This window comes from Aythya marila (genome assembly GCF_965140915.1).
Source record: "Aythya marila genome assembly, chromosome: 1".
In the NCBI taxonomy this organism is placed as follows: domain Eukaryota; kingdom Metazoa; phylum Chordata; class Aves; order Anseriformes; family Anatidae; genus Aythya; species Aythya marila.
This window is the reverse complement of record NC_139042.1, coordinates 166,160,030-166,173,409: the sequence shown is the minus strand read 5'-3', so window position 1 is coordinate 166,173,409 and position 13,380 is coordinate 166,160,030. Positions and strand designations below refer to the sequence as shown.

The following is a 13,380-nucleotide window of genomic DNA, read 5'->3' as shown; positions in this document are numbered from 1 at the left end:
ATGATCAAAATATTTATGCATTACCCAGTACCGCAGGAGAAATTTGAGACATTTAAAAAGCTGTAGGGATCTGCTGTTGGAGGGGGGCCTTCAGAAGAACTGTCCATATATTGTTATGACAACCAGCAAGCCTTGAGGCATTGACCTCTTTTTTTATCTTGGTTGCCTATAGTGTCTGAAACACACACCTTTGCCTTGCTGAGCTTTCTTTGCACATTTAACTTGATTTCACTTCTCCCATCTTTCTAGTCATACTGACATTGACACTATTTAATATTTTGACCCTGTGGAAGGGTGTAAGCATTTCCACAGTAATGAACCCCTTGATAGGAGTCTGATTTAGGAAGATGCATCTCACCTTGCTTTAGAGCATGGCACCAAGGATGAAGACAAGCCATTTTTCTTTTCTTTTGTTCCAGGAGTGGAAGAAAACAGTTTGGACAGTTTTGTGTTTGACACATTAATTCCTAAGCCAATTACTCAGCGTTACTTTAATTTACTGATGGAGCATCGCAGAATTATTCTTTCGGGACCCAGTGGCACAGGAAAGACCTATTTAGCTAATAGAATGGCTGAATATGTTATAACTAAATCTGGCAGGAAAAAAACTGAGGATGCAATTGCAACTTTTAACGTAGATCACAAGTCAAGCAAGGTAAGTTACAACTGAAATGACACCCTATTGCCTTCATATTGTTTTTAGTGAGAATATAGAGTAGACCCTAATAATTGGCATATTGTTGTATTGCTCAGTTAGCATCTTTTTCTACAAGGATTCAGTCTCCAATCCCAGCGAAGACTAGAGACCAGATCATTCTCTTGTAAACAAATTACTGCAAAGGGAGTCAGAACTTTTCCTTATTTGAGGAAATTCATCTTAAGGATATATGCAGAGTCACACATCTATGTAACTTTAGTTCTTAAAGTGTCTGTAATTCCTTTGTCAGAAGGGTTGGATATATAAAAAAGCTGGTCTAACTTGCTTTTCTGTAGTGGTAATAGCAGTTTATTGTTAGTGAAGGTTTGAGAATGAGGATTTTGAACTACTCTCTTGGGTGCTGCTTCTTAATAAACACTACATAAATATGACTGCTGCCATGGTTTCTGACATGAATTGGTCAGGAAGCTGACCATATTAAAATGACTTCATGCATCATGTCACACTCAGAGTGATTTACACAGCTCAGATTATCAAGCTTCTAATATGACTACCCAGATTATACTAATGACTTGCTATCCTGAACTGAGTATACTCCTAACTTGGTACCCTAGGAAAGAAAAGGAAAAGTTTTGCCCAGAGCTTTCTGATTTGCACAGAAAATAACGAATGTTAACATAGCGTAAGAAGGAAGCATACACAGATCTCAAAGGGGTGAGAGGACCATTCCAGTAAAAACATCACTTTTCTCTGCCTTAATGCAGAGCATTTGTGTTGCCTTTTTCTTTGGCAGTGAATGCGTTCATGTTTTATTGCTGTACCATATATACATTCATAACAGATATTGTCCTGTGAAAGAGCAAACTTCTGAGTTGCTGGAAAATTACTTGTTGTACGTGGTGTATTTTTGTTTGTTTGTTTTTTGTTTGTTTAGTTTTAGTTTTGGTTGGCTGTTTTTTTCTCCTTTTCCTTTGTTTCTAAGACAATTTACATAGAGTTTGTAGTAAAAAAAGAAAAAAACATCATTGTAAAATGCCAAGTGTGCTTGAATAATACAGATGGTACTTTTTGGAAGAAAACCATGATGCTCCCTAAAGACACCAGAGCATAAAAAGCCAAACAAGTCTTTCTTGAAATAAGAAAAAGGTTGCATATTCTCCTCAAAGAGAAAAAAAAATCTGCTATTCCTGATCCAGGAAGTGAGATGGCAATAGGAACTTTGCCTGTAATACTGAACATTCCTAACACTGACAAAATTAGACACCTCTAGGGATACAGCTGTAAAACTTGACTAACCCAGACCCTCAAGGGCAACAAAGTGTCAGGGAAAATATAAAAGGTTTTGATTATAGAAAGCTTGCTTTTACTCCAGCAATATATGGCAGCCAAACAGATAGCTGACAAAAAATATTTACACAAGGAACTTTATTATGAGGTGTAATAGAGTATCCCCAAGAGGTTGAACAGATTTTCAGTGAGAATAGTAAAAGGAGATATCTGAGGAAGCAGTTCAATATGCCTAGGTTGTGTAACAATTTGGGGCTGGGTTGCTTCTTTGTTTCTTTTTGTTTTGTTTATATATATATATATATATATGCATATAAATGTAGCATTGATAGAAATGTATAGGATATTTCACTGCAACCTGTTTTCCAATGGAGATAAGATATTTTGCCAGCAGGTTTCTAAGGACTGTGTCCACCAAATGGGAATGTATATGCTTCAGTCACTTGCCTTGAATTTAGTGCCTTTGTTCATCTTAGCATGTGGCTTCAATGTTGTCCTGTCTAAGAAGCAGGTCCTCCTGCATGTGCTCATCCAGCTGAACTGTCCACAGTGGTGAAACTCTGTAGCAGCCTCTTTATCTTTCTGAAAATCTTTTCCCCTGAAATTGCATCTATGGTTTAATTGTTTTTTTTTTTTTTTTCTTTCTGATTTTCATTAATCCTACTGAAGGATCTGCGACAATACCTAGCTAACCTAGCTGAACAATGCAGTGCTGACAACAATGGTGCTGACCTCCCTGTGGTCATAATTCTGGATAATCTCCACCACATCAGTTCACTAAGTGACATCTTCAATGGTTTCCTCAATTGTAAATATAATAAATGGTAGGTAGAAGCTATTTTCTCCCCTTCCACACACATTTTGCAATTAAAATGGTAAAAGCTGTTTGTTACTTTGAAAAATAATATATCTCAGGGAAAAATTAGACTCCCTTAGGCTATGACCCTATGTGGGTCTTTTAATTTAGCGACTTCAATAATTTTGACCCTCTTCAGCCAAGTACTTATGTGCCTGCTTTATATAAATGACGTACGTGCTTCTCAGCGAGATGTAAATGTGTCACTGAATTTAAGGGTGTACTTACTTGACTGAATCAGGGTCTTATCCCTTTTGCCCTGTCAGATCACACAAGCTCATTAGTACCCTGAAGACAGTTTATGAGAGAGTAAAAAGAAATGTGCTTTATAATAGTAGAATGTGGGACATGTGTGAACCCATGAACCCATGCAGAAGCAGCTCTATACCTGGTGGACAGTTTTCCTGTGAGCTGTAGTAGTGCAGAAGTGTAAAGCTTGATGACTGTCCTTTATTGCCAAGCAAGAATAAAAAATAATGTTTTCTGGGACTTCTGCTGGTCAAATACATTGGCTATTTCTATTGTAAAAGCACCATCAAAGGGACTTCTCTTCATAAAATCACTGCATGCTATGTCCTACTCATGAGATTCACTGCCTTCTGAAATTAAAACTCTAAGCTTACTACAAAATAATGAGGTACATGAACACAGGGTTGCCTCATTTATTTCTTTATTACAGATGAGTGCTAGTAAACTACAAATGTGCAGAGAGGGAAATCATGCAAGAATAAGCATTAAAAAAAAAAAAAAGTACTACATTAAAAAAAAAAGGAAAGGTACTACAGAAATATTTTAAATCTAAAACTACAACATATCCACGTTTTCTTCAAAATTAGCGTAGTGCAGCTAAGAATAAAGAATATTCTCTGAATATCTGAAAGGATTATCCCTCAACAAAACATACTACTTCTCTTTCCAGTCCCTATATTATTGGAACTATGAACCAGGGAGTTTCTTCTTCACCAAATCTGGAGCTGCATCACAATTTCAGGTACATTCACTCTGTTTTTACTGTGGCCATGTTTGCACAGAACTTTCAAGCTCCCTGCTTCTCAGACCAGTTCTTCAACAAACATTGATCTTTGTCTCATCACAGCAAAGTGTTTTAGCTTCTGTGGCTCTTCTGTGCTGATATGGTGTTTGGGATAAGATACTTTCCAGCATCTCTATAAAGATGCTGAACATAATGGCATTCTTGCATTCCATTTGTTTTCAGCAATGCCTTGAATTCCTGATGGAAAGTGTAACAGTGAATAACATGGTTTACCAGAGCAGTTTTGTATGTGCTGGCTCACGAGACTTCGAAGCTTATGACATTATCATCATCTGTATGTTTAAGAGGAAATTATATACTTGCTATTCATTGCTACTTGACATTTATCGTTTCTACACAGGTGGGTGCTGTGTGCTAATCACACAGAGCCTGTTAAAGGCTTCTTGGGCAGATATCTGAGAAGGAAACTGATTGAGACTGAAATAGAAAAGAACATACGCAATAATGAGCTCATCAAAATCATTGACTGGATCCCAAAAACATGGCATCATCTCAACAGCTTCCTAGAAACACACAGTTCTTCAGATGTAACCATTGGTGAGTCTTGGTGGAGTGGTTTGAAATAAAGATGTAGACTAACCATTTTAGAGATCTAAAGGTTGAAGGTTGAATTCTCTTTTTAAAAGTTGTCATCTCTCAGTGGTAAATACAGCCTAAGTGTGGGGAACGTGACTGGTTTGTGTTGCCAGCAAGGTTGAAATGAAAATGGAAAGACAGTATATATTTCCTGTTATTTATGCCTTGGTTGCTAAAGACTTTCAAGTAAATTATCATCATTTAGCAAACTAGCAAGTGGGAGACATATCTGTACCTGAGGTCTTCTGGTGGAATAGCTATGCTAGCAAGAAGTCATCTTTTTACATAACTTTGCCATTAAAACTTTCAAGTGTTAATCAGGCCTTAGAATTGGATAAAGTGACACTATTTCATTTTTAATAGAAGTTTACTGATAGATCCCATACTGTAGCCCTGCATTAGTATTCTCTATGTTTGAGCTTACTCCAGTGTTCCTTTTTTAATTCTGTGAGGATTATTTTCAGTATGCTCCCTAATTCTTCTCTTTCAATACACAATTTGACTTCTCAGGTCCCCGCCTTTTCCTCCCTTGTCCTATGGATGTTGATGGCTCCAGAGTGTGGTTCACAGACCTCTGGAACTACTCCTTGGTGCCATATCTTCTGGAAGCAGTGAGAGAGGGACTGCAGGTATGTCATTTGCTTCCCTGCATTTTTTTTCCTTAGTTTCATAGTCTTTCTCCAAGTTACTTTTAACCAACGCATCCAATTGTGAATGCTGTTGCATTTACAAGAAATCTGTGGTGGGATTATAAAAATCAGTGTTGGGCTCCTTTTGACTTGCTCATAACCTGACGTACAAAATTTGTCTTTCTCTGCTCCAGCAGTAGCATATCTAATATTTTATGAAGAGGGTTTCACCTCTTTGACAGGTGGGAGGTTCTTTTTCCTCTGTTTAAATAGAGTTCATAGCAATGCTTAATAAAGCTCAGATTGCCTCCCTGTATAAGGCAGTCTCAACCAGCCTCTACATGGGAGAGTTAATAGCCCTTACCCTGGTGTAAGAAAAAAGCATTGGTCTGCCTGATCCTCCCCAGACTATGTACATGAATATGTTTGCAGGCATATTGAAAAGCTTGTGAACAAATATCCAGCCAGACTGAGATCGATTACTCCTTGGTCCCACTGAACATGAGGGTCTGTCCCTTTTTACCCTTGTATCTTGCATTTCCATTTATATTTCCTCAAGTTTTGATCTCTCCTTTTTTCTTCCTCTGTATGGGCAAAGGTTTTCTCCTGACTGTAATTCTCATTGTGGATATTAGTTCATTGTGCTATTAGTTCACCATTCCCTCCATCCTTTCTTCTCCAGGCATTAACACTAGTTCTACTCTCTTAACATTCTCCATTGATTGCTACTGAACTAGCAAAGTTTAATAGCAATTTTGATAGAAGGAGGGCTACAACTAGATTCACCATATAAAGGACTATAAGATGTATATATAAGATATATAGGTTAAGATTTAGGACCATTGCACATCTTTCAAGTAAACATAAATCTTGAAATTAATCCAGACTTTTTTTTTTTTTTGGCTTTTCCCTGTTTCCTTTCCTTTCATGTAGTGCAACTCTGCCCTCTGAAAAGATGCACTGTGGAAAAGCTATATTTTTGCCACTCGTAACAGTGAAAAAATTACTGCACAGTGCAGAGGGGATTGTTTTGGAATAGTCAAAGAACTGTGTAAGCAGCTGCAGTTTCTTTATGGCCTTGTATTGACATAGTGACATACTGATAAGATGGAGGTTTCAAATCTTGCCTGTTGAGTATCTCATGCTTTCCTACAACTGTTTACCTCTCTGGGAATTACAGTGTGTTTATGCCTTGTGCAAAAAACTGCCAAACTTCTGATAGAACAGCCACAGTGAGATTAACAGCACTTGTTTAGATCAGCTATAAAAATGAGGTGATATTCTTCATGTTCATATTTTTCCAAGCATACAGGGTAGGTACTTAAATGGAAACTTCAATTCTGGAGCAGAAGATGGCAGCAGACAGAAGAAAATATGTTGTTTTGTGAACCATTCCAATTTTTATATGCTTTGGATGCCTTCCATAGAATAGTATTATTAATAATAAACAGAAATATTTTTTATGGTATAGTTAAATGTTCCTGGTACCAGAGAAGGGTAGAAACTGACTTTCTAGCATAGCACTTTGTAAACTCACTTGCCAGGCATGGAGTTTACAAACCTTGCCCCAGATTCCAGAAAGGATTTAGTTACTGTTCTTCTCAGATGAGGGGAAATGCTGCCTACAATCAGGAGTTAGCTTTCTACCTCCATGAGAAACACTTCAGCTTATTTAAGCAGATACCTGCTAAGCAGCCGAACCTCTGTGTAGGGCAGAAGGAGTCTGAGTATCTCTGTACACAATATAGGCAGTCAGTTTGACTGCCTAAACTGAAGCTCTGGATTCAGCAAGTGCCTGGGAGCAGGTGTTACAATGATAAGCACAACTCATCTCTCTGGCTTTAGCTCTAGAATCCTTCGCTGTTTAACTCCCATGAAGAGTACAGCCCATCTCAATGCCTCTGCCAATGTTACACTCATTCCTGGACTGTGTGAAGCTGCTTGAGCTAGGAGAAATCATGGAAAGCTCTGGCGGCAGGCTCCCAAGCCCCATGTGTCATTGTCACTATCACATTGTCACACATAACACAGCTAAAGGAAATCTGTAAAGCAGCAACCAAGGGTCTCTCAGTTAACATGTTGCTTCTGAGCAGCACTACAGGGAGAGTGCATTTTAGTGAGGAAGCTTGTGGGCCTCCTTAATTTTCCTTCCTCCTGTCCTTCCAGATGCATAAGCCTTTTCATGCTTCATGGTAGGGAAAATCTATCCGTTGTGAATTTCTTCTTTTCATTAACCTCATGAAAGATCTCAAGGTGTGGACAGATGTCTGCTTCTGCATCCTGTTTTGCTAGGAGAAGAGAACAATCAGTTCTGGCACTTCCTAATTCACTTCAAACAAAATCCAATTAACTTGAATGCTTTAGATAGGTCTGAGTTAATTTCACTGATATGCCTTAAGCAAGTTACCAAAAGGTCTCATTGCTTATTGTGTCAAAAACTTGTAACTCTCACTATTGCCTACAAGTATCACCAGTTACAGAGTGCTTTTCAACTTGCAGCTACTCTGGGTATTGAAGGAGCACTAATGGAGATGAGGTCTTTTGAATGTTGTATCATATTTGAGTGCTGAGCATGTCTAAAAAAAAAACATTTACTAAAATGGTTTAGGTATGTTTGATGACTTTTGTTTGCTATTACAACTGGTACTGGAAGCTCTGTAGGATACTTACCCGTGCTTTATCCATACTACAGATGTACGGTAAGAGGGCACCCTGGGAGGATCCTTCCAAGTGGGTAGCTGATACCTATCCATGGAGCTCTGCAACTCTGCAACATGACTGGCCATCATTACTTCAGTTAAGACCAGAAGATGTTGGTTATGAAGGCTATGCATCAGCAAAAGAAGGAACAACCTCAAAGCATGTTCCACAGACTGATACGGAGGGGGATCCCTTGGTAAGATTTAAACTTTGGGAAAAATGTTTTTCAGTATGTATTTCACTGTCACATGTTAAATTCTACACTGTACAGTAAAAAATGTACTGTGTACCTGTTCCAAAGTGTGCTTTTAGAATTAATCCTACTACAGTTTATAAGAAGTAATGAAAATAACAGAAAAATCTAGCAAGAGGGCAAGTATCACCATCACATTAATATGTCCCTAAATAATATGCATTTTGCATCTGCCCAGAAATCTTTATAATGTTTGGATACCATTCTTAAGCAACTTGATTAATCAGCTTATTCTGAAAACACCTTTTCCAGGTTGGACTGTTTGTCTTCTACATTCTATAAATGAAGCACTGAGAAACTCACATTATCTAACTTTGCTGTCATAGAGAATTTAGTGGAAATGCAAATTAGACTGTTATCCTCCCATTCCCCAGAACATTTCAAGATAACTGATGACTGTATAGCAGTCTCAATGTAAAAGGAATGCAAGTATAGTGGCATTAAAAGATAAGAGGTTTATTTCCCTAAGTGCCAGGTATTGTTTTATTTAAATATGATCCCAGATGCTTGGGTTTACCATTGCCTCCTCTGATAATGGAATATTAAATTGCATATATTGAACTGCTGTTTCTGTATAGTACTTTCTCTATAGACAGTCTTTATCATAATTCATAATACTATTTTAGAGAATTGAACCTCTGGAACATAGGGAGCCCTTTGAAAAAGGGAATATTTGAGAGGAAAATGTATTTAACTCATATCAGTGCTAAAGCAATGACTTCTCAGCCTCCCTGAAGTGTTTGGTACTCATACTCAGACCTTGAACCCCAAGGAAATGTGGGAAATCAAGTCATCTGATCTCTTGTCTTCCAGAACATAAGCCCTGGGGTAACTGACCCTGTGATTCAGGCTGCCAGAGGTTTTATTTTCCAGGCTTCCAGCAAACATGCATCCCCTTCCTCTAAGGTGAAAATACTTGGGCAGGCAGAGTTCAGTGTCCAGCCACCATTGCCCCCTGCACACTGTGATCAGTTGCTTACAGCTTCCTCTATCCAACTAGTTATCAGAAGCCTTGGGGCTTGAGGTGGATTTCACCAGGAGAGAGACACTGACACGTGTGGAGCACAAGCATATCCAAAGACTATCCTTGAGGAAATAGGGCATTTCACAAGTAGGCTGTGTTACACACCCACTGCATATATCCAGTATGTTCAGGCATGGATACTTACATAAACCTCCAGCAAAAGCTTCCTGATTAAACACTCTTCAATTCCAGGAGAAAGCTTTGCAAACAGTGTGGGTTGAAACCATAGAGATGTAAGGATTCATGAGCAAACAGGGAAAAGGTGCTTAACACACACACACAAGGATATCTTTGCCTCTTTGGTATTTCATTGTCTTTTTTTGTTTGTTTGTTTGTTTTGTTTCTTTGTCTGTTGTTTTTTTTTTATTATTATGTTTTTCTAAAGACAGATCATTTGCTCCTTTAAAAACAATAAAATTGTGTTCACAATGTCAACAGTGCTTGCAGCCCTGAGTATGCTGGCAGAAGTGGATGTTTTACAAATAAAATCCTGATGGTTATATACAGTTAGGCATTGAGCATCCAAGTAATTTTCTGGGACTTAATGCTGCTTTTTGATGTGTTTTGTTTTTTTTTTTTTTTCAGATGGACTTCAAGTCCTAATAATGCCCAAATTAATTTTGTGGGGGCTCACCCTCTCTCAGGAAGGAAGGTCGGTTGCTGTTCCCCTGCTGCAGTCAGCCCCTCAGCAGCAGATGGGACCGTTTTTGGAAGTAGCTGGCCTCAGTCCACCCTGTGCTCTCTCCCTCCCCATCTCTCTCCTGCAGAGGGTATATGTTAGTGTGATTATGTTTTCAGTTGCATTTTCAATATGGTGCATCTACACCATCCAAAAATTATCTGGAAGCTTGACTGTCTCCAAATATGGGCCCAGATGTCCAGCTGTGATATGGCTTCCTTCCCTTGCTGGTGGTGCAGCTGCAGCCGTTCTCACCCCTGAATGAAAGAGAGTTATCAGGCAGCTCCATTATATCCCTCTGGCTCTCTGGACCTTTAAATGCACACTGCTATTTAAAGACCAGAAGGTAGGGAAAAGGGTGCCAGGAGAAGCCGCTGACACCCTGCCCTTTCCGAAATCCTTTTGTATGGTCCCCTCAGCTAGATACCAGCACACCTTGTACAGCAATGCAGCTTAATTAAATTTTAACACGGCCACTGCAGCATTAAATGAGACAAGATTATGTAAACATTTCTTTCTTCTTTCAGATGAATATGCTAATGAGGCTTCAAGAGGCAGCCAACTATTCGAGCGCACAAAGCTGTGACAGCGATAGCACCAGCCACCACGACGACATTTTGGATTCGTCCCTTGAATCGACTCTCTGAAAGGGACAAACCTTGGTGGAGGATTATGGTAAAACCTGTTTCCACTAGACCACTGCCAGTATTAAAGCAGCACGCCGAGGTCCCTGAATGAGAATGGTGTGTTGTAGGTAGGCAGGAGACCTAACCCTGCAAAGTCAGGAAGAAAAATTGAAGTGGAAAGCTTGAATTAGTTTAATTTCAAGGCATTGTGATACCTACGGAGCCAAGTGAGACTCCATTTGTCAACTGGAAAATGCCCTAAATCAAGGGCATCTAAGCAGATTGCACACGTGTTAGCCAAACTGGAATTTTTTTTTTCTTTTCGTCTTTCTCTCTTTCTCTGCCTCTCTCTCTGCATCTCTGTTTCTCTGTACGTTTACAGTGCAACTTGGGTTTTTCTTGTTGGTTTTCTTTTTTTTTTCTTTTTTTTTTTTTTTTTTTTTTCCCTTTAGTTTACCCTCAAGCACTGCATGAACAATGCAGTCTTTTAATTCTCTTCTAACCTCTGTTGTGCCGCATGGTGCTGGTCACAGGACTGCAGTGGTGTTTGTGTTGTACGCTACTGCCCATTCCAAAATGAGTCAGAGATGATGCTAGTAACTCAGAAAGCACAAACAGTATTGTGCAATCACCAGAAAACATGACTGTGATATGCTGGATAAGTGCCAATTTAATTCTAACTGCCATGGTCACGGTGATGCGCTCCATCAAGTTTTTAGTATACGAGTCACAGATTTTATAAAGTTGTTTTTACCACAAAGGTCTTTTTTAACCACCTGCCCACTCCTTAACAACAGTTTTATACCAATTATTAACCAACACTGATTAAAGGCTTCTTAGGGCTTCATTTGTTTGAGCCTTTTCAGTGAAAGAAGGAACATTTCTTATGGTGCTGTCTCACTGCCTTAAAACAGATTTCTAGAACAGTTTTACAGTTGGTTTAGTTCCTAAACCATTGGTAATTTACACTGTTTTTTTCTTCATTTACTAATGAAAAAACGTCAGTTAACACAGTAGCCTCATATCTGTATATCATGATTTTTTAAAGAAATGGATAGGAGAAAGAACAGTTGCTATATAATATTTTTATCTTGTGAATAGATTGCTCTGCCTACCCTCAGAAAAACACAAGGAACCCAAACCCACTTCCACTGCCACCTAAATGCTGAGAAAATAGGCTCAAATCCATTTGGTCCCATGGAATGGAGTTTTTGGAGGATAGATGTTTTGAATTTTTATCCAGCAGAGCTGGATGCACTTGATGCAGCATGAGCACAAATATATGTTTTTTGTTTTTTGGTTTTTGTTTTCCTTTTTCTAGTTTTAGCATGTTGTTTTGATTGCTATTGTTGTACATGAAAAAATCAGCATAAAAGAACACTGAAGCAGTGATGTCCACTGTGGAAGAGGAAGAGTTTATACTGTAAAAGTGGGTTGGTTTTGCACAGTCTACTGGGTGGGTAATGTAAATATGAAAAAAGAAAAACAAACAAACAAACAAAAAAAGCCTTGCACAAATCAAATCAAAAACAAGCAAACAAAAAATTGTATTTTATTCTGTTGGTGTTAAGAGATGTTTCACTTGCTGAGATTTCCTGTATGTTGCAAACAAATACAGAATGCAAACCTTAAAAGCTGTTATTACCTGGTGTGTTTGTCCTGTACTTACAGTTGTTCTGACTATGCAGGAGCTATCAATGCTACAGTGAGCATGTTTCAATATCTATATGAAGCCAATACATTTTGGGGGACAAAACATCTGGAAATGTTTAAGTGCATATGTCATGGCAGGCTACAACCAGATTGCATTAAAACTGCTCAGAATATCCGGGAGTGCTCCTTTACCACAAGAGGCATCCGGTTCAAATAGGTGCATATAAACCAGAAGGTACCTAAGGGCTTTGGCATTGTGTAGACATATACTGTACACCTCCATGGATGTTATCTTCAGGATGTGTATTTGGTGCTATTAACTCTTTGTGGCCACCCCGTGGTCACTCGCTGTAAAACAAAGATAAATCAATGCAGTTTTCAAATGGCACTGAGCTGCATCACTGAATCTAGAGGTTCCTACACGGTGCTATTGCCCTAATAAAACTCCAACTGATGTTATGCATGTAGGATTCAGTCAGACCAACATCATGCCCCCAAAATCTGGATCCATTTCTGCTGTACAATGTCAGTGCGTACATCCTGACTGACTCAAAGAACTAAAGGAAAGCTGCTCTTTCCTGTACCTGTGCTCTGAGCAAACCTGCAGATCTTTTCCTGCCATATTTAACACACAAACACACAATATCACATATACAAAACTTCCTGCAATACATCTCAGTGAGTCCACCTAGTTTACAACTCAGAAATTGTTTGTGAAACATTTGTCTGTATACATTTTATATTTTGTACATTTTTGATGTAACATATCATGTAAATAGACAGAAACAGTGAAATAAATCATCTGAAAAGTTTTGTAGTCTTTGTAAAGCCCTAATAATAAGTATTTGGTGTCATCGGACTTAACTGGATGATGTATTTTCTATTGGTTTATTGTTTCTCTAGCTTGTAAACCAGCTTGCGTATATTTTTTTGCAGGTGTGCGCACTGTATCTGTCTAAATTATTACTTTGCCATTAAAGTGGAATTATTTATTGAAAACACAGTCTGGTGTTTTTGCAGTCAGGACCACTTAACGGTTAGATATTATGTCAAACAAAAACACATAAACAAAGTGACAAACTGAAGGATGTAATTTTCTGAATTCGGCAGAACTAATCTGTGTAAAAACAAAATTAGCTACTCTTTCTAGTTCCAGGGTTTTGATATTATTTTTGAGTGCCTGTTTCCATGGTGAGAACAGGTCGTGGAGTTCAGAAACAACTTTAAAGGCTCCCCATTTTCAAGATTATCTTCAAATGCAAATATATTGATTTCAGTGGTGGCAAACTTGTACAGAACTGGTGCACTATTATGGCTTATTTTCAAACCTGAAAGATTTAGGGCCACTTCCTCAGAAGGTATAAATCAATATAATTTAATAGAAT

The 13,380-nt window shown here is 38.4% G+C and overlaps 1 protein-coding gene across 7 annotated transcripts in view; it reads left to right on the top strand.

Annotated features, from left to right (window-relative positions):
• NAV3 (neuron navigator 3) overlaps positions 1–12,962 on the top strand; it is a 413,781-nt gene extending 400,819 nt beyond the window's left edge. For all 7 annotated transcript variants that reach the window (XM_082761391.1, XM_082761390.1, XM_082761389.1 and 4 more), the window contains 7 exons: positions 420–655; positions 2,615–2,769; positions 3,721–3,792; positions 4,196–4,392; positions 4,942–5,060; positions 7,753–7,956; positions 10,244–12,962. In XM_082761391.1, coding sequence (XP_082617517.1) covers positions 420–655; positions 2,615–2,769; positions 3,721–3,792; positions 4,196–4,392; positions 4,942–5,060; positions 7,753–7,956; positions 10,244–10,363 — 1,103 coding nt within the window. In that variant the 3' untranslated portion in view covers positions 10,364–12,962. The remainder of the gene's footprint in view (positions 1–419; positions 656–2,614; positions 2,770–3,720; positions 3,793–4,195; positions 4,393–4,941; positions 5,061–7,752; positions 7,957–10,243) is intronic.
• The last annotated feature ends 418 nt before the right edge of the window (positions 12,963–13,380 follow it).